At 36.5% G+C, this 24,525-nt stretch overlaps 1 protein-coding gene and 1 long non-coding RNA gene across 4 annotated transcripts in view; one reads left to right on the forward strand and one right to left on the reverse strand.

Annotated features, from left to right (window-relative positions):
• The window catches only part of LOC148944878 (uncharacterized), a 181,821-nt gene extending 157,826 nt beyond the window's left edge, over positions 1 to 23,995 (reverse strand). The window contains exons 1-2 of the mRNA XM_089098835.1: positions 23,849 to 23,995; positions 6,370 to 6,427 (exon numbers count right to left, since the gene is read on the reverse strand). Coding sequence (XP_088954961.1) covers positions 6,370 to 6,427; positions 23,849 to 23,969 — 179 coding nt within the window. The 5' untranslated portion in view covers positions 23,970 to 23,995. The remainder of the gene's footprint in view (positions 1 to 6,369; positions 6,428 to 23,848) is intronic.
• On the forward strand, positions 328 to 20,945 carry LOC148944880 (uncharacterized). 3 transcript variants are annotated; one of them, XR_016142701.1, is made up of 3 exons: positions 328 to 465; positions 5,921 to 6,114; positions 20,813 to 20,945. It is a non-coding gene; the product is annotated as an uncharacterized LOC148944880 (long non-coding RNA). The 3 variants fall into 3 exon arrangements; XR_016142702.1 differs by lacking the exon at positions 20,813 to 20,945 and having other exon boundaries at positions 5,921 to 6,222; XR_016142703.1 differs by lacking the exons at positions 328 to 465; positions 5,921 to 6,114 and adding an exon at positions 8,131 to 8,285.
• Positions 23,996 to 24,525: the final 530 nt, after the last annotated feature.

Consider the following 24,525-nt stretch of genomic DNA (forward strand, 5'->3'; position numbering starts at 1 on the left):
CCTAACCTTACCTCCACCACCACCCCCCTCCTAACGTGCAAATGTATGGCCCAAATTATACAAGTCCAATAGCTGCTGTCACCCGTCATTTGTCTTGTGGCTATGAAACGGTTTTCTGAGACCTTACATTCACCAAACTTCTACATTGTGTCTACATTGTGTTTGGTATAATACAGAAGTAATTTTATTTGATAAGCTGAATAAAAAGTGCTCAGATATTCTTAAAAACTTACGATTTTGGGGGTCAGGATTCAGAGCCCCCTCCCCCGTCTGCACACACCCCTAGCTGCCTTTATTTTCTTTCTTTCTTTTATTTTATGCTCATAGATTCAAATAAATGCAAGTACAAACTGAAAAAAATGGACTCAAGCCAGAAGGACAACCCCCACGCTTTCCCCTTGGATCTGTAATTGATGCTATAGCAAAGTGTCACGTAACAGGATCAGGTTTCAGGTTTCAGATCAGGTTTGTTTTATTATTCACACAATTTAATGACTCACGAGCAGACAAAATCCCCAAGAAATAAGGGCTACGTTAACTTAGGCCAATTGTCCAAGGAGCATCAGCCTATCAAGGAGAACCTTGTTCTCATCAGACAATTCCCTTAATAACATAAATCATAGAGCAAGCTAACCAACATCAGTGTCGCAGAATATAACCCGAAATGACTTTTACCCAAACATACCCTGGTACCAAGATACGATAGCTACTGAAACGTAGCTCATTACAATGAAACTACTACTACATAAAACGGTCCTTGAATCCCTCAGTTGATCGTTCTTTGGTTAGCTACTTAAAATCTTTTTTTTTTATCTCTTTATCGGTTAACTAGATAATAATCGTTTTTAATATATGGCAGCGTTGTATAGGGCATAATGATTTAGAGCGAAATTGAGAAATGTCTGACAATACCTCTCTGGAGTTTCCAGCTAATATGTTAGCCCCTGTAACCATGCAGGTACACAGGAGGGACCGCCGGGTCCACCACTGCCCCAACTTTTCCCAAATTTCTCAGCACTTGTCATTGAAATTATCAACTCATTTTATTCCCACCCTCCCCCGAAAAATTAGCCGGTACTTGTCGGTTATTGGAAATACACCCAAAAAGTGAAGTTAGGTTAATCCTGATGAAAAATAACAAAACATAATGATAAAATAATTTTTTAGAGACAAGATTAGGGAAATCTAACCCAACGTAACCTAGCCTAACCCCCACCGTAATGTGCAAATATATAGCCCAAATTATACAAGTCCAAAGCGTTATATCATCCATCACTTGTTTATGTAGCTATGAAACCGCTTTTCTGAGATGTAACCTATACGTAATTCTTGAATATGTTTCAAATAACCAATAAGTACCAAATAGCCGTATTCAGTGGCGGATCCAGGGCGGGCAAGGGGGCGCCCCCCTAGCGTAGTCTAAAGTAGTGTAATTTACTTAATTCACTCAAGTTTGCGTTAATTAAACTTGCTCCTAACGCAAGTTTATCGGACCAACCTATTTTGCGCCCCCCCCCTCCCTAATTTTTTTTTTCGGATCAACCTATTTCCCCCCCCCACCTAAAAAAATTCTGGATCCGCCCCTGGTCGTATTTGGCTGACAACCCCCCGCCCCTAATTTGTGAAATTGTACCAAAAAATGGTCATTTTTCTAACTTTGTGGCATTTTATTTTAGGGTAGTCATGATTCGAGAATGGAAAAAAATTATCTGTCCAATGAACTCCTAATCACCCCTACACAACCCTCATTTGGGCTGCTAGGGGTGGGGAAAATGACATTTTCACGCCACTCTTCTAGTTCTGAATGAACGGGTTTTTGAAACTGGATAAGTTAAAATTACCCGTCACATGAGCTCCCTAATCAGCAGTCTACGACCATCACCCCTCCCCCCCCCCAAAAAAAAAGTACTGCGTAAGTGACAGCTTAAGACAATACAAAGTAAAAACCGCAAAACTTGTTCACGCAAAAATTCTTTATAGAAGACAGACCATAAGTAGTTATAGTTGACATCCATTTATTGGATACCCCACAAATCCCAAAGAAAATAATATGTGCTCTCAAACTTTGTACACATGTGAAAAATCTTCGCAGGGTAAGAAAAACATCCTTTGGGGGCAACTGTCACCTGTCTTAACGAGTTTGAGAACAAGAATTTATAGTTTTCTATAAATAGAACTTGTCGCCAAAGCAACAAAATTAGAAACAAGACGCAAGCATCTGTCAAAAATTAAAACATAGTGAAGTACAAAGGAAAATGAAATTGAATTTTCGAATTCTTTAATTCGTTAAGGGGAAATTTACACAACCATATATATCTTAAAACAATTTAAAAAATCACAAATTTAATTTTGAATAGAAATACCTCCATGCAGTTTTTGGCAGTACGGGGCGCCAAATTAAAAATAAAAAGAATAAGGCAGAACAAAATCAATAAAAAATAAGCTAAAACTTGACATCAAACCGCTTAAGAGAGTGTAGCTTTCATTTGAAGGTATATATCTTTGGGAATCAACAAAAAGTTAATGTTTGCATTTTTACGAGCGAAAAGCGTTGTCAAATTAAGCCAATTAGTTTCGCTTATTTATTTTACGATTCAACGTGGCAACACAGACGAAAATGTGGTATTACCAAAAATCTTCACAACTCCAAAACATCCGAAAATCTTAGAAAGCCTGGTTTTCAGGTATGGATGGATCTTCGCTGGGGGCGGGCGGCAGGAAATGTTTTTATTTTCAGCTACTTGGTAATGTAATGCCATGTCCCTCAATCCATTGCAATGTTAATGTTCCTATGCTATAAAAATATATACAACTATCTATACCGACATGTTGGAGCACTGATTTGTTTTTTGCTTTTTTTTACAACTAATTTACGAAAAATAATTTAAAATTGACTGGACAAGTTTTATCAATTTTGTTGGTAACAAACTGGAAAAAGAGATTTTTAAAGAGAAATTACTTAAATTCTTCGTAAAAAGATCTGAAACATGGGAAGCAGGTAGTTGTAACAAATTATAACTAAATAAAACTTTTAGAATAAATACGGCTAAAACGATATCTCTAGATTTCTTAAATTTATTGCTTCAAGATAATCTCTGCATTTAAAAACAGAGTTTTCTTAAGTTTTTTTTTATTCCTAGAAAACAATATTTGGTTGCCGCTCATCACGGGCAGAGGCTATAGAACATAAGCAATAGAACATATGCCCCAGTACTGAATTACCGATTTTCCTTTATTTTTTAGGGCATATATGATTATGTAACTTTTCACCAAACCAATTCAAGAAACCAGATTTTGTTGTTACTGCCCAATATATTAGTTTGGTACTTTTGTAAAAAGCGGTAAGCGGGCGAAAAGTGAAGCGGGCGATGCATGTTTTCCAGAGGAATTGCCTGCGGATCGTTTTGGGCACCCGGCTAACTGACCGTATTTCAAGTAGTAGGTTGTACAAAAAGTGTGGTTCAACTCCGGTTTTTAGGGCTATAATGAGACAAAGGTTGAGATGGCTAGGATTCTAGGACACATTCTGCGGTTGAAGGATGACAGATTGGCGAAGATTGTCCTTTTCGGCCAGCTGTCTAGGGCTAAACGGAAAACTGGTCGTCTGTGGTTGGGGTGGGACGATGTCGTAAAGAAATATTTAAGGGAAATGGGAACTTCCTAAGAAGGTGTAAAGAGGGAGGATTTGAGTATATTAGGATGGAGGAGCGTGCGTAGTTGTTGGCCTCAGGCGGCTTGGTGCTGTGGTGAGTTGTTAGTAGTAGTAGCTGTTTTGCCATATCTTGGATGTCCAAAATAATATTCATTTTTATAATAACTTAATAACACTAAAAAGAATGAAAAACATTTTTCCATTTTCCTACTCTCCTCAAAAATTTATCTTTTGTCACAAACAACCATTTGAATTAACAAATCCAAATAAGACTATTAGGTCGGAAATTAAGAAGAAACTTGAGGAATTAGTCAAACCCCATTTTTGACTTTTAATACATTTTTATTTTGGAGAGTCGAATTTGTATTTCCAAAACGTTGAAATCTAACTTGGAACTAAAAATAAATTGTCCCATTCTAGCCAATTTCCTATACGAAGAATTTCCTTTGTGTTTAAATGGGCAATTGCGGAAGCTGGAAAATTGCCTCGAATGGAAATCCGTCTTACGTCATTAGAATTTTTCGCTTACGAAGGCTAATTACCAACTTAATGGATGTATTACATCTTTTCTAAATTTTAGGACATAATTTAATTAAGCAAATTTTATGTTCTGTTCGTGACTGTATTGGCTGTATAAGAGTTCTGACAAAGGCAAATTTAGGTCCTTAATTTGAAATTTGCAGTTTATTAATTTGATTATTAAAAGAAGAAATCTACTTACAACAGCCAGTAGCAGCAACTTTGTATAAGAGACTGGAGTAAGTTAATATATAAGGGTTGGTTAAACGCAACACTTCTGGCACAAATCCACAAATCAGGGACTCCCTCCGTTAGGATTGATACAAGGGAATCCCCCAGTAAAACAGGCAAGCAGTGGCGTAATTTCGTCAAAATTTGGGGGGGGGGAGTTGGAGCCAACTTTACCAATTCAAGTGAGAATGGCAGTGAAAACTGAAGAATGAGCCATATAGTACCATAAAGGTAGAGATATACTAAAGAAAACTGACCAGTTTCTGTGGGTGCTTGAATTATGCAGGCTTGTCTGAGTTTTGACAAGATTCTTGAGGAAACTATATTTCAACTGGGATGGGGGAATTGGGGTCAGGGGGTGGCAAGTACTTATGTATTATTGCGGCAACACTCAAGTTCTTCATCCATTGACGCACTGCAGAACCGGTTTCATTCGCTAGTTTCTTTCAGCTTAGCGTGAGACAAAACAAAGACAAGTGACAGAATAGATGGGAAATATATAATTTAGGCTATATATTTGCACATTAGGGGGTGGAGTGGGGGGGGGTTGTAAAGTATTAGGACAGTGTGAATTTAGAAAACAATCTTACTTCATAATATGCAGAATAATTGTACCTAACACATTTTGCATGGAGACCCGCTATGCTTTACCCCCCCCCCCCGTAATGTGGAAATATATAGCCCAAACTTGTTTCTAGAGTATTATATTATCGTCATATTTTGTGATGTTTCATTAGGATTTACTATCAGAGAAACAGGTTCTATTTAGATGAAGAATTTAGCATAGGAGCTATAAAATATAAGCACCAGGTGGCAAACCAAGGTCTAGTAGGGGCAGGAGCCCACCCCCCTGGCCCAAAGCAAATTACGCCCCAGAATGCAAGCCTAAAATTAAATAAGCTTTATGCCCCCATCCCATCCTCCGCCAACCCCTGTCCTATCAGCTGTTCTCTGCTAAAGCCTATCATTTACACAAAAAACAGACTTTTAGGATCATCCTCCTCTAACTTAGGCTCCGAGTTCAAAGTTTTTTTTTTACGAGAAACAACCTAGCATCTAGACAGGTAAGAATAGATCTCAAGTCTTTTCACGGCCAGAACCTAGTATGAACATACTAGAATGACAGAACTTATCTATATCCAGCAGAAAACGGAGTAACCAAAGTCTGGAAGAAAATGAGCTTCAGAAAGCGTATCGAATGTTCTATATCTCATTAAATTTCTACCGTTTCCAGCGACGTATGCAGATCGTATTTTTTCTGAGGGAGGGGGGAAACAGAACTTGGACTACCCCGTAGGCATGTTTTGCCCTCCACCCTGTAACTAGCACAAATTTCGACCTTAAGAGCGGGAGATACCCCTAAAAATCCCTTAAATCCACCCCGCCCGTTCCAAAAATGAAAAAAAAAGTATAGTAGGCTACACCGTCTACTGATATTGGCAAGCAATGTAAACAGCAAAAATGTAATGTAGACGCGCCTTAGCAAGCTTTTGATTTATATGCAATTTTTTTTTCTAGGAACGAAGCCAAGTCCTTATCAACACCCAATCTGGGCTCAATAAGCAGCAACCGTAAGCTATATTACAGGTGTCCAAAGGAAACACATGCGTCTTTTGAAACCTAAAACTACGTGTATTAGAAAACTAAATGCAACACTTGTACCAGATGGACAAAGGTTTATAGAAATTAGAATGGCACCACTTGTATCACATGTAAATATATAGTAACATTACTCAGTGCATTTGCTTACATGCGAGATAGTAATATTCTGTGGGAGTTTCATGTATAACCATGGACATCACCATTAAAACTCCTTCAAATCTCGAGATATTATTTGTAATTTTTTTTTCAAGTACCCGATCTAACATGATGTGTGTATTCCGTAACATCAATATCTACACAGAAGGGGGGGGGGTCTTTCCACGTTAAAGTAATCCAAAATACAAAAATAACATTAGAAAAATTACCCAAATTTACTTGGTAGAAGGGTCGGAAATCCTGCACGTAACCCAGCAAGAGGAAAACCTAGAAAAAATTTCCAGGGTTGTTAATAAAATAATGCCTTTTATTATTTTTTTAACCGGTACCAATCACAGTCTTTGGCAGTAAATACACTGTCCTTGGAGGAAACTAGGGCTTACCACTTCGCAGATAATCAAATCTCTATGTAATAAAGAAAAATTTACGTATTGGAGACACTTCGAACTTTTTAGAGGCCGGGGATTCAGCCACCTCAGGCAGTGTAATGAGGATTAGCCCCCATAAACCCTTTGAATGAGCCATATATTTTTGTTTGTTTTTTTGGTAAGCATGAGTAAAATCTCATTGTGAATGGGCCTCAAGCTCAAAGCTCGTCTAGATTTATGGTAGTTGGTTACTTATTTTAGGCAAGTTGTTTATCTATTTTATTTTTTTTGGGGGGGGGGGGGCCTAAAGTTTTGCTTGATGTACGTCCGAAAAAATTAATGTTTTCTCATTAAAAAGAAAAATCGTTTATAAAATACATACATCCCCTTGGCGACATCATGGTGATATGCCACAAGCGTTTATGATTATTCAACTATTTTATAGCACATTTAGCCGTTACTTTCTAAACTAGGAAATGATTATAATGATTGATCAAAATTTAAGGAGGGGGGGGGATAAATTTTGTTTGTCGACTGCAGTATAAAATGACATACTAAAGAGTGTATATAGAGAGAATACGGGAAACTACAAAATAATGATACACCTCAGTAAGGTTGGGTCCAAATACGATTGTGTATATTAGTAACAACAGGATTGAAAACCAAATAGCAGAAATAACTAAGGGTCGTTCAAGTAGACAAATGAGGAAAATTATAGAATTATTAAAAATGATAAAGAACATTTAAAACGCAAGATTTTGGAAATTTTCTCATCTTGATTCCCAATGTGGTTGGTTCTTCGAAGCAGGCACGTAAGACGGACTTTATACCAAGAGTGCATAATCCTTATAAAGGGAGTACTAACTAAAAAAAATAAACACCGAGGTACAAGGAAATTATAAGAAATTATAGATAAAACTTTTAAAATCTGAAAATTGGGAAGGAACACGAACCACCAGCTTATATGCGTGCCTGCCCCGTAGTCTGTAGTCTATCTTGGGGCCGTAAAAAGGGGAGGGAACTCGACCCCCCAAAAAAATCCCAAATTTTTTTGAATGTTTGTTCACTTCTTATTCATATCATGAAAATAAATGTTTGTTTTTTAATATTGCCCCCTCCCCGAATATATATGTATTATTGGCTCCTAAAAAATGTTGTAATACTGGCCTCAAAATATAGATTCCTGTGTATGACCTGATCTGTCGTATAGGGTATATTTGTTCACAAAAGTTTCAATAAATTTGTCAGAAATCATCTTCCTATCTATAATTCCAAAATCGATGATGGCTCATATCCGGCTAGTCAAAGGCTTCCTGTCAACTTAAGGAGCTTCAGCAGCCATAGAGTTCTAACAAACACTTGCCAATGGAATCCATGAAAGTCATATATCTGGCTTCCAACTCATTGGAATAGTCATGAATAGAGGAAATTACTTCAAGGGGTGGGAGACAGCCACAAATCCGAAAAAAAGCCAAAAACAGTCAAGCTAAAATAGTCATTTTAGTTCATTATTAACGCGATTCTTGAGGATACCGGTTAGTTTGCTTTGACTAGTGATAGAATATAGCATCTCACCATGGATGTTCAAGAATCATTTCGGATTGTTGGAAGGGCTACAACTGAGCTGGAATAAGCAGGTTTTAATCATTCGGCAATGAACCACAAAAATAATTTTGTCGACCCAGAAACCGGTGCCTCTACCCAAAAAGTAGAGAGACTGTGGGGTTCCACAAAGTGGAGGAACAACCAGCACCGAGGTACATCCTACCATCATTTACATGAGTACATGTGGCGGGCGGGAATAAGGACAGAAGGCCGAGTTAATTTTAACGCGGTTCTTGAGGACATTTCTGCGTTCTGAGAGCATATTTCCAAATTTTAGTTTTCACAATTTTGCTAGTAAAGTATTCTATTTTCATCATATTTTGTTGGTTTTTTTTCATTAGGTTAAATAGGTTTGTTTAGGTTAAATAGGTTTGGTTAGGTTAAAATAAGTTTGTTTAGGTTATGTATTTAATATATGTTATGCTTTACACCCCCACCCCTAATGTGCAAATATATAGCCAAAATTTCTTTCAAAAGTATTATATTTTCATTATAATTTTGTTTTATTTCATTAGCATTCACCAAAACTTCACTTCTCAAGTGTGTTGTATATAATAGACAGGTACCAAAAAGTATAAGAAATTATGTATGTAACGAAGAGAATAATTTCTAATTTTCTTTCTCTAGCTTCGGCCTATAGTGCATAAATAGTAGGCCCAAAATCAAAACATTTATATTTTTAAACAGTCTTTAAATAGGTGAAACGCACTGGACTGTTGGCCTTTTGGCATCAATTCTTACCTCCTGGAAAACCGATCCAAAAAACAACAAGTTTCTCCTTAGTTAAAGTTCAAACTACAATTGCAAAAAGCTTGATTTAATCCCATAGGACTAAATCATTTTGGACAGCCAAGGTGTACATACACCTCGACAAGGAAATGTCGGAGTGTAGATGACACAGTAGACAGAATGTACAAATGATGACAGTGATAGATGGTGACTCCGCGACACAAGTATCATCTTTACCAAAGTGCAATGTTCTTTTCTCGATTTTATCCGTTACGGGGGTAGAGGGAGGCTCATACACATACACCGGATTTCTCCACGGAGCTGAAATTACACGGAGCAATGAAATTTGCTCCATTAAAAGCACATTACACGGAGAAATTACACGGAGCAAAACGTTTTGCTCCATTAAAAGCAAAACAGACAAATTTTATGAATATTTTACGAAATTCTGGAAAAACATACAAATCATGAGATTCAGAAGTGCTCAAGCCACCATTCTGCACAAGGGTCAAAAGCAGCCTTGGAGGTTTTTTGGGGAATTCCTCAGCCCCTATCTGAGTGCAGGCATTTTATGCCCCTCTACTTCATCTTATTTCATTCATTTTGCTTGCTTTTAACTTTCCTTTTTAATTTACTTCTTTCTCTCTTGATCAAAATACTGATTTGTGATTTCTTGATACCCAAATAACACGCAGAATAAAACCAGGGGCTTGGGCACTATCTTTTAAAGATGTACCCACTTTTTTGCCACCACCTCTGCCCTTGGCCCAGTATTTTGTTCCCTCTAGTCCTTTGTTTTACATCCTATTTATTAGTCCTAACTCTAGCGCACACAACCTGACCTAGTGCATGGTTTTGAATGTGGAAAATTATTCGTAATGACGTTATCGTTGGACATGTATTATCATGTTTCTTTTATTTGAGCCCCCCCCCCCGTCCAAAGTTAAGATTCCTTGGGAAATTAAATTGGGGCTGAACACCTCAAGGTCACATAATTTGTAAAACCAATGCGGTATCTTGATAATAATGATAATTGGGTTTATTAAAAAAAAAAATGTATATCGCAAGAATACACAGAGACTATAGCCTGTAAGGGACTAAACACAATACAATATGATATCAACAAAAGCAAATCAAGTAAAATAAGAAGAGAGGAAGGAGAAAAAAAGACGAAAGAAGCTAGACTTCTCAGCCTCAGACACCCAAACAACATAAAAACGTCAAAATCCAACAAATACACTGCCACCCATATACATTATACACTGCCACACAAATACACTGCCACCCATAAAAAAAAGACAAGAAAAGACAAAAACAAATAAGACGGCTGAAAAAGTAAAGTCAAGGGGTTGAGCGCTATCTTTCAAAAATACGCAGAACTTAGTGCCACCCGTGCCTTTGGCTCTGAACTTTGTGCCAGAGTCTCCGGTTTTGCGTCCATTCTTTCAATCCTGAGCAGCGTTCCCAACGGTGGTAAAATTACAATTGGGAGATCCTTGTACAATACGTATTCGGTTTCATAGAATACAACACAATAATTTGTACAATACGTATTCGGACATTTTATGATACATTCCAAAATTTCTAGTACATTTTAGTATATTTTGACTGCATTTGCAAGGGTAAGTTTCACTTTTTCGCAACTTTTGTTGAGGTGGCTAGGGCACGTTGGGTGGATGAAGGATGACAGATTGCCAAAGATTGTTCTTTTCGGCCACCCGTCTAGGGCTAAACGGAAAGCAGGTCGTCCTCGTCTGGGGTGGGAGGACGTCATAAAGAAAGATGGAGAAAGATGGGATGGAGGAGGACCGTGCGTAGCTGTGTTGGCCTCAGGCGGCTTGGTGCTGCGGTGAGTTGTTAGTAGTAGTAGTAGTCTCCACTAATCAACTCTTAGGGATATAATCAACAGATCAGGACTGTTTCGTCGGAAACAAACATGACACACACACACACACACACACAAAAAAAAAAAAAACACAAAAAAAAAAAAAAAAAAAATCGAAGAATTTTGAACTAAGCATCACACGAGGAAACTGTGCTTAGAATCGCCTTCAAAGGGAGGATGGATGAAGAAGAGAGCGGAAAAGGCTGCTTGTTTTTCAGTCTGTTCTAGTATTTTTGTCGGTTAAATGGAAGCTGAATGCTATAATTGTGCCATAAAAATATTTTGTGGTACAATTTGGACAGAAAAGTGCTGTAATTTATCTCAAAGCGTCGGCATCGCTGGTCCTGATTCAGGCACACACGACATGACCTAGTAGGCTATATTGGCTCCTTTAAAGAAATCAGTAGGAATAACTAAATGTTTCAAAAACCCTTTGGAGCACTATTTTTTGGCTCCAGATTGTCGTGTTGAATTCAGGTGGAGACTATCTATCTCTATTGACCATGGCTAGAAATGGCTAATTAATAATGGCCCAAAATATATTTTAGCAAAATTTTTATGAAGAAAGGAGGTTCATTTTCTGCCCCTACCTTTGGGTTCATTACACATGTCGTGTATATCAGAGTGAGGACCAAAAGAATGGCCGTAGAACCGGAGGCTTGGGGCATCCTATTTTCCAAAATAATCAAAATACAATTTGGAACACTAATTTTTGGTTCCATATTTTCATGCTAAAGTGAAATAGAAGTTATCTACTTTAATCAATTATGACTAGAAAGGCTGCAAATGGCTAATCGATCATTGCCAAAATGTTGTGTTTTAATTTTGTGATTATGGAAGCTAAAATTTTACCCGTAATACACATCCTTCATTTCGACTGTCATAACTAAAAGTGCAAAATATGCCATTTTTGTAACTTTTCAGGAGTCAAAAAACTAAAAAAAGTTTGTCGGTTGTGGTCGCTCTGAAGGATAAGGCTAATGGGGATAAAGGGAACATATTCTAAACCACCTTTTTATGCTCATTTCCGGTGGTATAAATTAGATTCAAGCATTTCGAGCGAATTCAAAATTATTCCATTTTATGGCGTATCTCTCCTTTTTCCTTGAAAAGAAAAGGAGACAAATGCCAGGTCCCCATGTTACAGCTCAATAAGATGATCCTCTTCTGTCATTCTGAATTGCAACAAGACCATATAAAAAAAAGACATGCATCGCTTAGAGGCTTATGTCTCTTTTTATCTTCTTAATGGTACCAGATAGGACAATTCTGACTGCACCATTTGATTTCTCGTGCTTAATTTACCCATAACACATGCATTACTCATTTTCGACCAAAATGGCATATGTCGCACTTTAATTATCACAGCCGACTTTTTATTTGAGCTGGTGTCGTGTGGCCGAGACCAGAGTCAAGACCTCTAGAATGGTTGCAAAACCGGAGGATTAGTGGGAAACAGGGCCTTCTGTTTTGCAATACAGTCAGAATACAATTCGACCACAAATGTTTGACTGTATATTTTCACAGTGGCTTTAATTAGAAGCTATTTATCTATCGATCATGGCTAGAAAGGGTGTGGTTAAGTCATTTGGACAACTCGCCTTTTAAGTAAAATAATAACGGTTGTCCCAGGAGTAATAAGTTCGGCCCTTAATAGAAGCGGCAAGAAGCTTTAATGCGAAGATCAAATTTTAAAAAGCAGCTTCTTCCTTAAATTGTGGAATTATTTGACGTAAGCTTGTCCAAAAAATAAGGATAATTTCGCTTCATTTGGTAGTGAAGTTCTATTAAAAAAAAACAACTTTTGCAATCTTTAGTTTACTTACGTATAAATACTAAAATTACTTGACATACTTTAAAATGTAAACCATTAGACCGGGTGTCTTTAACCCGAAATTTCTTCACATAAAAACAATAAACAACCTTAAAACTCAAAATTTACCCCCTCCCGCCTCAAATTAACTCCAGTCTATATGCTCGGTGATGTCCATTTTGGACTTAGTAGTACAGACAAGATCGAAAAGTTAAACAGGAAAATTCACGTAAGACAGGTGCGTAAGGAGGGGACCAAAGTAAATGATCCCCCAAGACATACCATTATAGAGATTTTTTCTCATATTCTCACTATAAATCACTTGTTTTTGATCTTTTGACATCGCCTGTTTCCTTTTCAGAAATAATTTCCAGTGTAGATAATTTTGGAGACCACACTGCCTTTCCATGATGATAAATAAACGTTCAAATAGGGATAAGATCCTTTTAATAGACATTGTTTCACAAACAGTGATAAAATTTCACAAAACATACTAAATATTTCGGTCTGACGACGACGTTTACTGATGACGGTCACTGCATATGTGACCAAAATATTTTGTATTTTTTGTTAAATTTTATCACTGTTTGTGAAACACTGTCTATTAAAAGGATTTTATCCCTATTTAAACTTTTATTTATCGTCAAGTTCCAGTGTACAGGCGAGGCACACACTCAAGTTTTTAAACCCGCTTAAGCCAGTTACGTCAATTTTACTTCTCTTTCGAAGGTTGTCATATGGTAACCATTGGAGGACTTTCCCCAATCCCTCCAGCGTTAAAGTATGAGGACACCAATCAATAAAAAGTCCTACCAAGGTGTTGCAAGTTATTCAGAGATATAGGCCTACACGTTGCATTTATCGCTTCCAAGCGTAAAGGGCCAAACAGACGTAGCGCTGTCTTCCATCATCTTAAGAGCTTACACGTGCGAAGAACAAGTATTTATGCTGTGTTTTTTTTGCGAAGATTTTAAAATTTGTAAAGCATAGCTTTTAAAGATGAAAGTTTGCTAGACTACCAATCAATAAGCATATAAAGTAAGACTGGACAGGTTTAAACCTTTACACACTTTTTAAAATGCTTCCACAAATCCGGTATTAAACCTTTTCAAGTTAATTGAGTCTGACTCTCAAGCAGAAATAAGCGATAAAAACACCAAAAAAGAACTTTAATCCAGAACAATTCCTTGGTCAAAACCTAGCTTAAAATACGCTTGTGCAGAATAGATACGGCCGGTTTTAGCTTGAAAAACGCAGAGTCTGTCCGGCCTTCAAGTACCAAGGATATTAAAATAAAAATGTAGGTCCCATGGTTTCATTTTCAGTCTATTCATACATAAACACCACGATTTTCTAATATTATTCTTTTGGTTGTTTCAAAATTATGAAAGCTTTTCGTCCGTAAAAATTTAAACATTAAAAATGTGCTTATTTCCAACGACAACTAGACTTTCAAAGGACAGCAAAAAATTCTTAACATATCTTGAAATTTTTGCTTTCAGATGAAATGAGATCTGATCAGATTTATCAGATCTCAAAAATCAGATTTAATTTTCGTTGTCCTTTGCACTTTAAGAGTAGATTCTTGTCCTCCTGTTATTGTTCGGCCAACTTATTTTTGGCTGTCCCTAATCATTTATTTCTCACGCAATGATTAAGCATTGCTACTTTATTAGATTGTCAATCAAAGTTGTTTCCAATCTGTGATCAGTTTTTAAGTTTTAGCTGTAATAGTCTGTAACAATAAAGATATTTATGCGACCTAGTAAAGGACGAAACGCGGCACATTGTAACCAAAATTTAAAAAATTAAAAACACTTTTAAAATTAGAAAAGACGTTTAAAAAAGTGGCAAATGAGAAAAATTATCATTACTAGCTGATTCAAGAATGGCAACCATTATCTAAACCAGTCTAAATAGTAAAATGTTATTTTGAGAACAAATTTAAGAGAATTTCGAAAATAGCTTGAAACCCCCCAAAAATGGCGTTAGATCGAGACAAAAAAGTAAACCATTAAAATCGCCATGGCCAATTACAGGAAACCACAGTCCCATTTCTTGAACAATAATGATATCACTTTTTTTGCATGGATAGCACTGATGTGTCCTCTTTTCTTATTTCGGTACTTATGTATTACACAACCAACACTCAAGAAGTGAAGTTAGGTTAATCCTAATGAAAAATACCAAAACATGATGAAAATATAAAACTTTAGAAACAAATTTGGGTTAAATATTTACACATTAGACGGGGGGGGGGTAACCTAACCACCCCCACCACCTATAATGGGCAAATATATAGCCCAAACTGTATAATTCCAATGTATTCTGTCACCCGCTACTTGTGTTCCACTGAGCGTAAGCTAATTGTTTCTCAATACAGACAGATAAATTTGTTTGTTCTCGAATTTTACACAGTGTAAAGATGAGTGTTGGCGGTATAATACATAAGTAAGTACCCTTATTTTTTTTTTCTGCTAGTGGGGCACTTGAACATCGTAGAGAGCTGTTTAAGGGCTCATCAAAACTAAATATCGCATATCAATCATTTTAGAAGATTCAAAGAATAATCATTGATTTTCTTTTCACCTGTATTAAAAAACCAAAGTTCTTAAATAACATGTAAAGAGCGATTTAACTTTAAATAAGAGAAACTACCACAGATTAGGGAATGCTACCAAACCCCCCTTCTCAGCACCTGGAAAGTTCAGTAAAATACAATTCCCCATTTAGTTGGTGTCACTTATTATCGAGTCATTTACACACTCAGTCATTTACTGAGTTATTGCCGAGTCATTTACACACTCATTAGTCTGCGTTGCATTTCTTTTTTCCAAAATGATGTTTTATTAGAGGCGGAGCTATCCTCAAAATGAGGGGGGAGGGTTATGACTGTCCCCCTCTAGTAGTAAGCCATTATTCCTCGTTTATGAGTTTCAATCATTCTTTAATTGTATTCTTTTATAGTTTTAACAAAAAAGGGTACTTATGTCTTATCTTATCAATTACCACACTCAAGTTCTTGGTCTGAGTAGAACCGGTTTCTTTCTGTATTTCAGTTATTACTCGATGATAATCAGCTTGGCGTGATAGAGATAAACTACAATGTAGCTATATTTTAACTAAATATTTTATCTATAGTTAGTATTTCGGTTTGGTTAGGTTCAGTTAGGATAGAAACCATTAACAAACCACTTAATATAATGCGTTCTGGGTAGCCTAGTTTCCATAATTCTCTGTTGTAATTTCCATAATTTTGTTACTAAGTATTACATTTTCATCATATTATGTATATTTCATTAGGATTAACCTAACTTAACTTCTTGAGTGTGGTGGCTATAAGACATAAGTACCCAAAAAAAATTGTCCTTACTACATCAGCGTAATATAACAGAACTATATCAGTTCCGCATATACCCGCCTTATTAGCCCACTCAAGCAGTAGCTTGAGTCTTGAGCCCATTGAGAATGGCAATATGTACCAAAAGAGAGAACGCGGCATCTCTCGCGATCACTTGAGCAGTAGCTCAGTCCTCCGGACTGTACAAATGAGTCGGAATCTTCACGTGCAGCACCTCATGGAAAAAAAAGACAGAGACGGCGAGTATATACATGCCTATGTAGGCTACTCCATACTTATAATTTTCAACGGCCTACTCAAGTCTCATCTTATTGTTGTAGTTACGACCGCCGTTATAAACTGGATAGTCAAATTGATGAAAATAGCGTGCAAATCCGACATAATTTTTTTTTATATACGGTTCTAAGATTTTTGCTCGATTCTTATATCAAAGCACGTCATTCATTGAGCCATTTTTGCTCGTTTACAAGTTTCAATCACTCTTGTAACTACATTCTTTTATAGTTCTAACAAAAAAGATTATCCTTAGGCCTACTCCATTAGAATAACATAACAGGACTATCAGTTCCGCAAATACCCACTTCGCCAGCGTGAGACTTAAACCTCACTCAAGTAGCAGTTTGGCTCTTGAACCCTTGAGATTGGCTACTTGAGTCACAAGAGAGAACTCACACCCAAATGACTAGCCACTTTTCTGATGGCGGCTCAGCTCTCGCATCACTTGAGCAGTATCTCGGGTCTCCGGACCATAAAAACGGGTCGCAAACTTCACAGGTACCAACTCTTGATAATAAAAGACAGATGGCAAGCATATACAAGCCTATATAGGCTACTTCAAACTTATACTTATGAACGTCCTACTCAAGTCTCGTCTTACTATTGAAGTTATTTACACCGTTGCAAACTTAATTCCCCGTTTTAGGTGGTGGAGGAAGGGGGGGGGGTAATCCACTCTACTACACAAGTTGTTTGCAACTAGGTCTGTAAATTATTTTGCAGCAATCTCCAGAATCTCAAATTATAGCCCATATCGTTGATGCCTAAACAAATCTCGTTTGCTCAAAGCTTAAAGAGATTAAAACCTATTTTTTTCAATGGCGGTTCTGAACTCTCTTGACCCCGAGGCAAAATATTGATTTGCCCCCCCCTGCCCCCCAAAAAATTTGACGTCACATTTTTACATGTTTTTTTATTTATTAGCAATTTGGTACTTGTGTATTATAGCAACCACACTGTTGTTCTTGAGCTGGTGCAAAACCAGCTCAAGAACAACACACGGTGTGCACTCGGAGATAATTAGCTTAGCCTGAGTGAGATAAACTACTATGCAGGTACATCTTAATTAAATATTTAATATATAGTTGGTTAGGTTAGGTATTTAATATAAAGCGTTCTGGGCGGCCTGTTTTTAATAATTCTATGTTGTAGTTTCTATAGTTTTGTTACTAAAGTATTACATTTTCATTATATATTGGTATATTTCATTATGATTAACCTAACTTCACTTCTTGACTGTGGTCGCTATAATACATAAGTACCAACAATTTTTTCAACTTATTAACTAATTAATAATTTACCTTTTTATCATTATTATGTACTTTCCCATTATATGGGCAGTCATGGGCACCTACAAGGAAACCAGTCGTGAAAAACCCGTTTTTGACGGGTTAATTCAATAGATGGATTCAGAGTAAGGCAATCCATAGCGTGGTTTTCATTGCGTATACGATATTTAAACTGTTGTTTTTTGGGGTTTAGGGGGGGGAAGGTACCGAGGGTAGGTTAGGTTGCGTATTTAATATATGCAATGCTTTACCACCACCACCCCCCCCCTAATGTGCAAATATATAGCCCAAATTTGTTTATAAACTCTTATATATTCATCCTATTTTATTTCATTAACATTAGCCAAACTTGACTTTTTAGAAGTGCCCATATAATGGGAAAGTACCCATTATTATGTTAATTTGATTATTATGTAATTATTTTTTATTTATTTTTGAATATTTTTTTTGTTAATTAATTGATGATTTATTTTATTATTATTATTATTATTATTATTATTATTATAATTATTATTATTATTATTATCTTAATTTAATTATTATCATTATTTAATTATTTTTTTATTTTTTTATTCATTTAATTTTATCAATTAATTAATAATTCAATAATTACTTTCATTTATTAACTTGCGCCCCCTACTTTATTTTAATAAAAATAAAAGGTACTTGTTAAATGTCCCGACCCCACCCAAGAAGTGAAGTTAGGTTAATCCCAATGAAATATAACAAAATATGATGAAAATATAATAATATTTTGCAACAAAATTATGGTAAATACAGAAGAAAATCATGGAAAGCAGGCCATCCAGAACGTATTAGATAAATACCTAACTTAATTACTTCTATGTATTAAGTATTTAAATAAAATATACCTGCATCATAGTTTTTCTCACTGAGACTAAGCTAATTATAACAGATTGCAGACAGACAAACCGGTTTTACTCACATCGAACAGTTCAGGAATTTCAATGTTTTCGGTATATTTAACAAGTAGGGTAACAAATAAAATCTCAAAAATTACAAAATAATTATAACCGTTAGATCATTTATTTGGAATTTTGAGCCCCTAAAAATTTCTGCGCCTGGGGCAAGTCCCCCCTCTGTAGCCTACCCCCCTTAAACCGCACCGGTGCTTATTCCTCTATAGTGTAATATTTATGTTATGTAACGGAATGCCTTTCCAACCACTGCAGCCAAAAACTTATACCCTCCAATGCTGCCTGTCCAGACTTCACAAAGTCGTGAGAAAAAGACAAAAGATTCAAGAAAACTGTCATGACAAACTCCGCATCCGAGAAATGCATTAGCCGTATCTGGTAAACAATCTTTTCTAAATTTAGACCGAATTTCTCGCGCCACCTCCCATCAAGATTAATAGGATACCAAGCTTGGGCTGGCGATGGCAACTTTAATTGCAAAGGTTTTACGCAATTCATTTTTTAGTGGAATAGCGTGCTCAATTGGTGAAAAATACCGAAACCTTATAACAGGATTAATCTGCAACACGTCTTCTCATTCCCCTCCTTTGGTACAATTTCAAAAGCCTTATGTTTCCCGAGGGGAGGGGGGGGGGTAATGCTTATCCTGGGCCCGTGATGATGACCGCCATGGTATTAATGGTCATATTTTTTCTTAGGAAACAATATTTTTCTTATCAGAAAACGCTCTCCAAGTGCTCCTTTAACATTACGATAAAGTTGAACATTCTTTCTTTTAGTTTCTTTTTCTGGAAACTCGAGTAGGCCAGTAGGCCAGTAACTCCAGTAGGCCAACTTTGAAACAATTAGCTCTAGTCCTACTATTTCTGACACGAAATAAGACTTCTACAAAAAACACGTGCGTAATCGGCAAAAAATTTCCAAGAAATCACGGAACTATCAAAGACCAACTTCCTTTGTCAGGAAACCGTATGGTACAATCCCATTACATGGGCCTCTCGGCTCAATCACTATAGACTGGCAATGATAAAAGCCGGTTTGAGACGTCTTAACTGTTGTATATCAGGCAATGATAGAAGGTTTTCATTGTGTATACGATATTAGACTGTGGTTTTTTGGATTTTAGGGGGGGGGTGGTACCGAGGTTAGGCTAAGAAACGTATTTAAAATATGCACGGATTTACCCCCCACCCCCCTACCCCTAAGTGGCATATACAAAGCACAAATTTGTGTATAAATTATTTTATATTCAACCTATTTTATTTCATTTCATTAGCATTAAACAAACTTGAGTTTTTAGAAAGGCCTATATAATGGAATTGTAACAACTTTACTTTTCATACTAGAAAATCTTCTAAGGATTCTTACACAATCCTGCCAAATTTGAGTAGGCAACTCCTTTTTGTTCCTTTTTCCTGAAAACCTTAAGAATATGCCAGCTATTATAAACTTGACAAAAAATGTCAGATATAATCTCTAATTTTACTAGTTCTAGCGCAAGGCCCCCTCCCGAAATAATTATCTGACTCGTATCGGTCGTAAAAATACAGATAGAAAGACATATTTCTCCCGAAAGATGGAAAAATATTTCTCCGACACATAGGTTGGTCTTAAAATTATAGGTAATAAACCCCTTGACCCCTGTCGCAAAATTCTCCCCTCCCCCGTGAAAAATTTGTCTGGTGACTCCCAAGAGAGAAATAATTCTTTTAGTAACCTTGCAGCAGAACACAATTCTGATATCAGAAAACCTTTTAAATAATTTTGTAAAATGTTATATTTACTTTGTACATTTTTTTTAGTCTTCTTTCCTTGGAAAATCAAGAAAAGGCCCTAAATACTTAAGTTGGAAAAAAAGTTAAGACAAAGCTCATTTTTTCTAGTTCTATATGCCGCGTAGACAATTTTCAGCGACAACTTAAAAGGCGTTATGTTACGCGTCATAAATTTTACATGTCGACGGAAAAACTAAAAAACGTGTTTTGGGAATCTTGTCATTCATGATCAGTGATTTATTTGAGTTTCTTTTCTTGGTAAACTCAAGAGTAGGCAAGATCATCTAAACTTGCAAAAAAAAATCACCAGTTCTAGATACCACGGAGGCAAAGCGGCTACGATAACTTGAGAGGCGTTATGTTACACATCATAATTTTACACCCGGATGAAAACTAAAAATTAGTTTTTGAGGCTCATGTCATTCATGAACAACTCTTTGCGCAAGATTAAGTGTGACTAGCAATTAATCTTAGTTCATTTTAGGTTTAATTTATTTATTCATAGCAATATCTGTTATATATATATTTCCAGCTGATTTTTCATTTTAGTTTTTTTTTTTGTTTTAGATAGGCCTATCATTTGTTCATTCAAATAATTTTCTTTTATTTTCAGTTTAACTTATTTGTAACTTAAGTTCAACATAGCTTTTGGGCCATTTTGGATCAAGATATGGACGAACAACCGCAATCGCTAAAGCAACATTTCCACAATTTTTATTAATGAAAAAGCGAATATAGTATTTTGAAAAAATAACTTTTATACATCTTTATAACAAAATAGGATTAGGAAAAAAACTGACTAGACCAGTTGACATCGCTTAGTTTATTCGTGTGGGGTTTAAATATGAGCTTTCCAAAAAAAAATGGCATATAACAAGTTTTGGATTGCCTGTGCCATGTTGCAGTGTCGACAAAATTCAACTTAACGTAAAAGCCTACTCTCGGTGAAAGACGTGCCCAGAAATGATGGTTATTGACTCCCATACCCCCTCCCAGTTAAAAATGTGTATTTTAATTTTATAGGTACGAATGTTGTTTTAATTTTAGACCCCCTCTTCTGGGCCCGAAAGTGGACAAGGGCCTTTCATTGCCATTATTATATCTGCTGAACATTGCTCATCCCAGCGAAAAAGATTAAATCGCTTTTACGAAGAATCAAAGTATCGCATTGAAAACCAGATTTGGAACTCGAAAACGGTGAAGAGCTAGCCAATCTGTCTAGTATACTCTAGTAAGCTCAGTAGCAACTGTGTAGCAACGAATTTTATTTTGGCCAGAACATCACCTTACACACTTGGAATTAGTGACGCCGTGCATCCTGTCAGTGGCATCAATTTCTATACTTTCAAAAATCAAAAAGTACACTTATGTACCAAAAATAACTACAAAAAAATTCAAAAGCGCTGTGCGATTATCATGAGATAGCTATTGCTGACAGATGTATAACAACAAAAATCATATGTGCAAAAGCTTGGCTTTCTTCCAGCCGGAAACAACTGCAGTGGTTCTTGAAAATATGATTCCTGCCGTAGTTGAAAAAAATGGGCGAGATTCTGCTTCGAAATTTCCAACATAAAAGCAGATTAATAAACTTCTAAAAACGCCCTCTTTTCTTGAAAAATACGTTTATCTCCCCATCTTTCTAATCATTTCTGCATCAGCATCGATAGGATAATTATTACATTGTCTTTTCGGTTCAAAACCTATTTAATAGCATTATTTTTTTTCTTTTTGTTGGCGCGCTCCGTTATCATAATTTTGCCTAATTCATTTACCAGAATTTCTCTCAGTTCGGAAACAGGGAGTTCCCAGCTCGTAGTCCATTCTGTACTTCTCTGGATTTTTCAACATACACCTCCCCCCGCCCACTAAAAAAATCTACAAGACGTGCACTGTACCTACAGTTCAGCAACTAAGTAACTACATGATCCATATTAGGTAATTCTATAGAAAATAACTCAAAATCAACCCGAAGAATTTATTCTCGCAACCCCATGAATGCATGCTCCCCCAGTTGGGAACCCCTGAATGACTTCCTCGGCCATAGAAAAAAAAAGTGAAATCAAAAGTCGACGTCTAATTTCTCGAGATTCTTTTTCAGGAGCCACAATTTTGCCCAGACGGGTTGCTGCGCGAACTTACTGATAAGTATCAATAAAGGAAGTTCAAAATATAGCCCCGTTTTTGGTTGCCAGAAATCACTCAAATCTAGTGATTTTATTTCACCAGGTGGCAACCCTGTGGCTGCAATTTACTGGCTAGTCATTCTGATAAGACCTAAAAAAATTTACCCAGAAAAAATTAATAAAAGTTAAAGACTCTGATCTCCCTTCTCAACAGAGAGGTACACGGGATGTTTTTGAGTATTTTTTTTTTTTTAGGAAGGTCAATAATAAAAAAGAACCAATTTCATCTGACTTACCAAAAAATTCCGAAAATGAAAGATTTTATTGGGGTTCCTGAGCCCCAAGCCCCTCTCCCAAGTGGATCTCCCTGTTTCTTTCGATTTTCGGATAGATCGAAGTTCATTCTGATTAGTGGTCTTATTACTTCGATGAGAGCATTATCAAAGTCCTCTAATTCATTAAGTTTAAGCACTTCTGACTGAAATCAGCGAGCTCTATGATCTTACGACTCTGATTAAGCAAAAGACAAAAATATAAGCAAAATGATGTGAGGTCAAAGAAATGAGATCTTAGCAGATCGATTAGTCTAAAGACGAGGGGTTTTTTTTTTTTAAACTTTACTTACAGACGGTCATACCCAAACCTTGGTTACACTGGCGACGGGAAAACGTTTTGCCGGTAAATGCTAAACAACCATATTGCCATTCAATTGCCAACTATTCGGCCGTTTTTGGCTTGCTCACTGGTGAACTAATCAAAGGGGAACAGTAATCAATAACTCACAGACAAAAGTGGATGTAAACAAGCGCGTAACCACGATTTTTGTTGGGGGGGGGAGGAGGTGTCATAATAAAATTAAAAATCGCAACAAAAATTAGTTTATATGCATTTATATTACATTCTTACGAGTCGGACAACAATTTCAGGGGGGGGTGTTCAAACCCGGTAACCCTCCCCCTGGATACGGCCTTGGCTGTAAATAATCGAATGCAACTGGTAAACGGTTAAAGGCAAAAGCCATTCAAAAACGGGACCAATATTGGGCGACGTCAAAAATAGCGTGTAAGCGCGTGACATTAGTCGCTCGAAAAGACGCCTTTTTTTTAGCGGCACTTGAGCAGATAGGTTTTCTATTTTACACGATAAGCAGCTATTTTCAGAAAAATATAAGAGTAAATAGACCATTCTTAACTAGCTTAGCAAAACAATATTAATAAAGTTTCCTCTGTATGAAAATGTTTTGTCCAAAAATTACAATTTCTTATAGCTTGTAAAAACTGCCATTCAGGGGCGCCAATTGGACGACGTGGGTAATTTCCCCTATTATATATATAAATTACCCTTTTGGTGTTACCATTAACGAATCGGAAAAAAAATCTTGCCCCCTACATTTCCGTCAATTGCACTCCTGCTGCTATTAAAAATTGAGCGCTTATAATAGCTGAAATTTTCAAGTTAGAGGGGCCCTAAAAACAGCGTCTTATGGGCTTAAGTTAGGGTGAATCACTAATATATTGACTTACTAGCAGCAACGTTTCCTCTGGGTTTCGCTCCAAGGTAAGCTAGGTTGACATTCGCTTTTCGGCCATCTATGATTGGGTTCGGATCCTTACAAGCTCTATCTGCAGCTGGCTTGTCCGACATTGTAACCTGTAAAATATAAATATGCTCAAAATTTCTGCTTATTCAGTGTAATTTTCTCGGGGTCAAAGCAAGCTAAATATGTAGAGCATAACACTTTCAGTAGGGGATTGTAACTTCGAGATCAAGTCGCGCATTGAAAAGGCTTCCTATTACGAAAACCACACTGCTTTTCCATCATACAAAACAAGAAAGATTCGGTGAAGCAACATAAGGTGATGACGCTGAAACTCTTTCAACATTCATTTAATTATTTTAGTTTGAAAATTTATTTTATGAACGAGATGTTATAGTATGGTTGTTTTCTTGTTTTCTTTTTTTTTTAATTTGGTTTTTACATTGCTCTTGCATATATAGCCAAAACGTCCGCTTAGGCTGTAGTCATTGTGTCATTCGCCGTCTTCACAAATTTCCTCATTATCTTCTTTTGTTTTTTATAAAAAGGGTTATAGCAGGGTAAAGTATGGAAGTCATCTGTCACTCGATTTTGAATTACACAGTACCAAGGGCATCAAAATTAAGAGGCCTCCCCCTGAACTCATCTTACGTCAGTTTATAC

This window comes from Artemia sp. Qi Xiang Cuo, chromosome 13 (genome assembly GCF_049724085.1).
Source record: "Artemia sp. Qi Xiang Cuo chromosome 13, ASM4972408v1, whole genome shotgun sequence".
NCBI lineage: Eukaryota > Metazoa > Arthropoda > Branchiopoda > Anostraca > Artemiidae > Artemia > Artemia sp. Qi Xiang Cuo.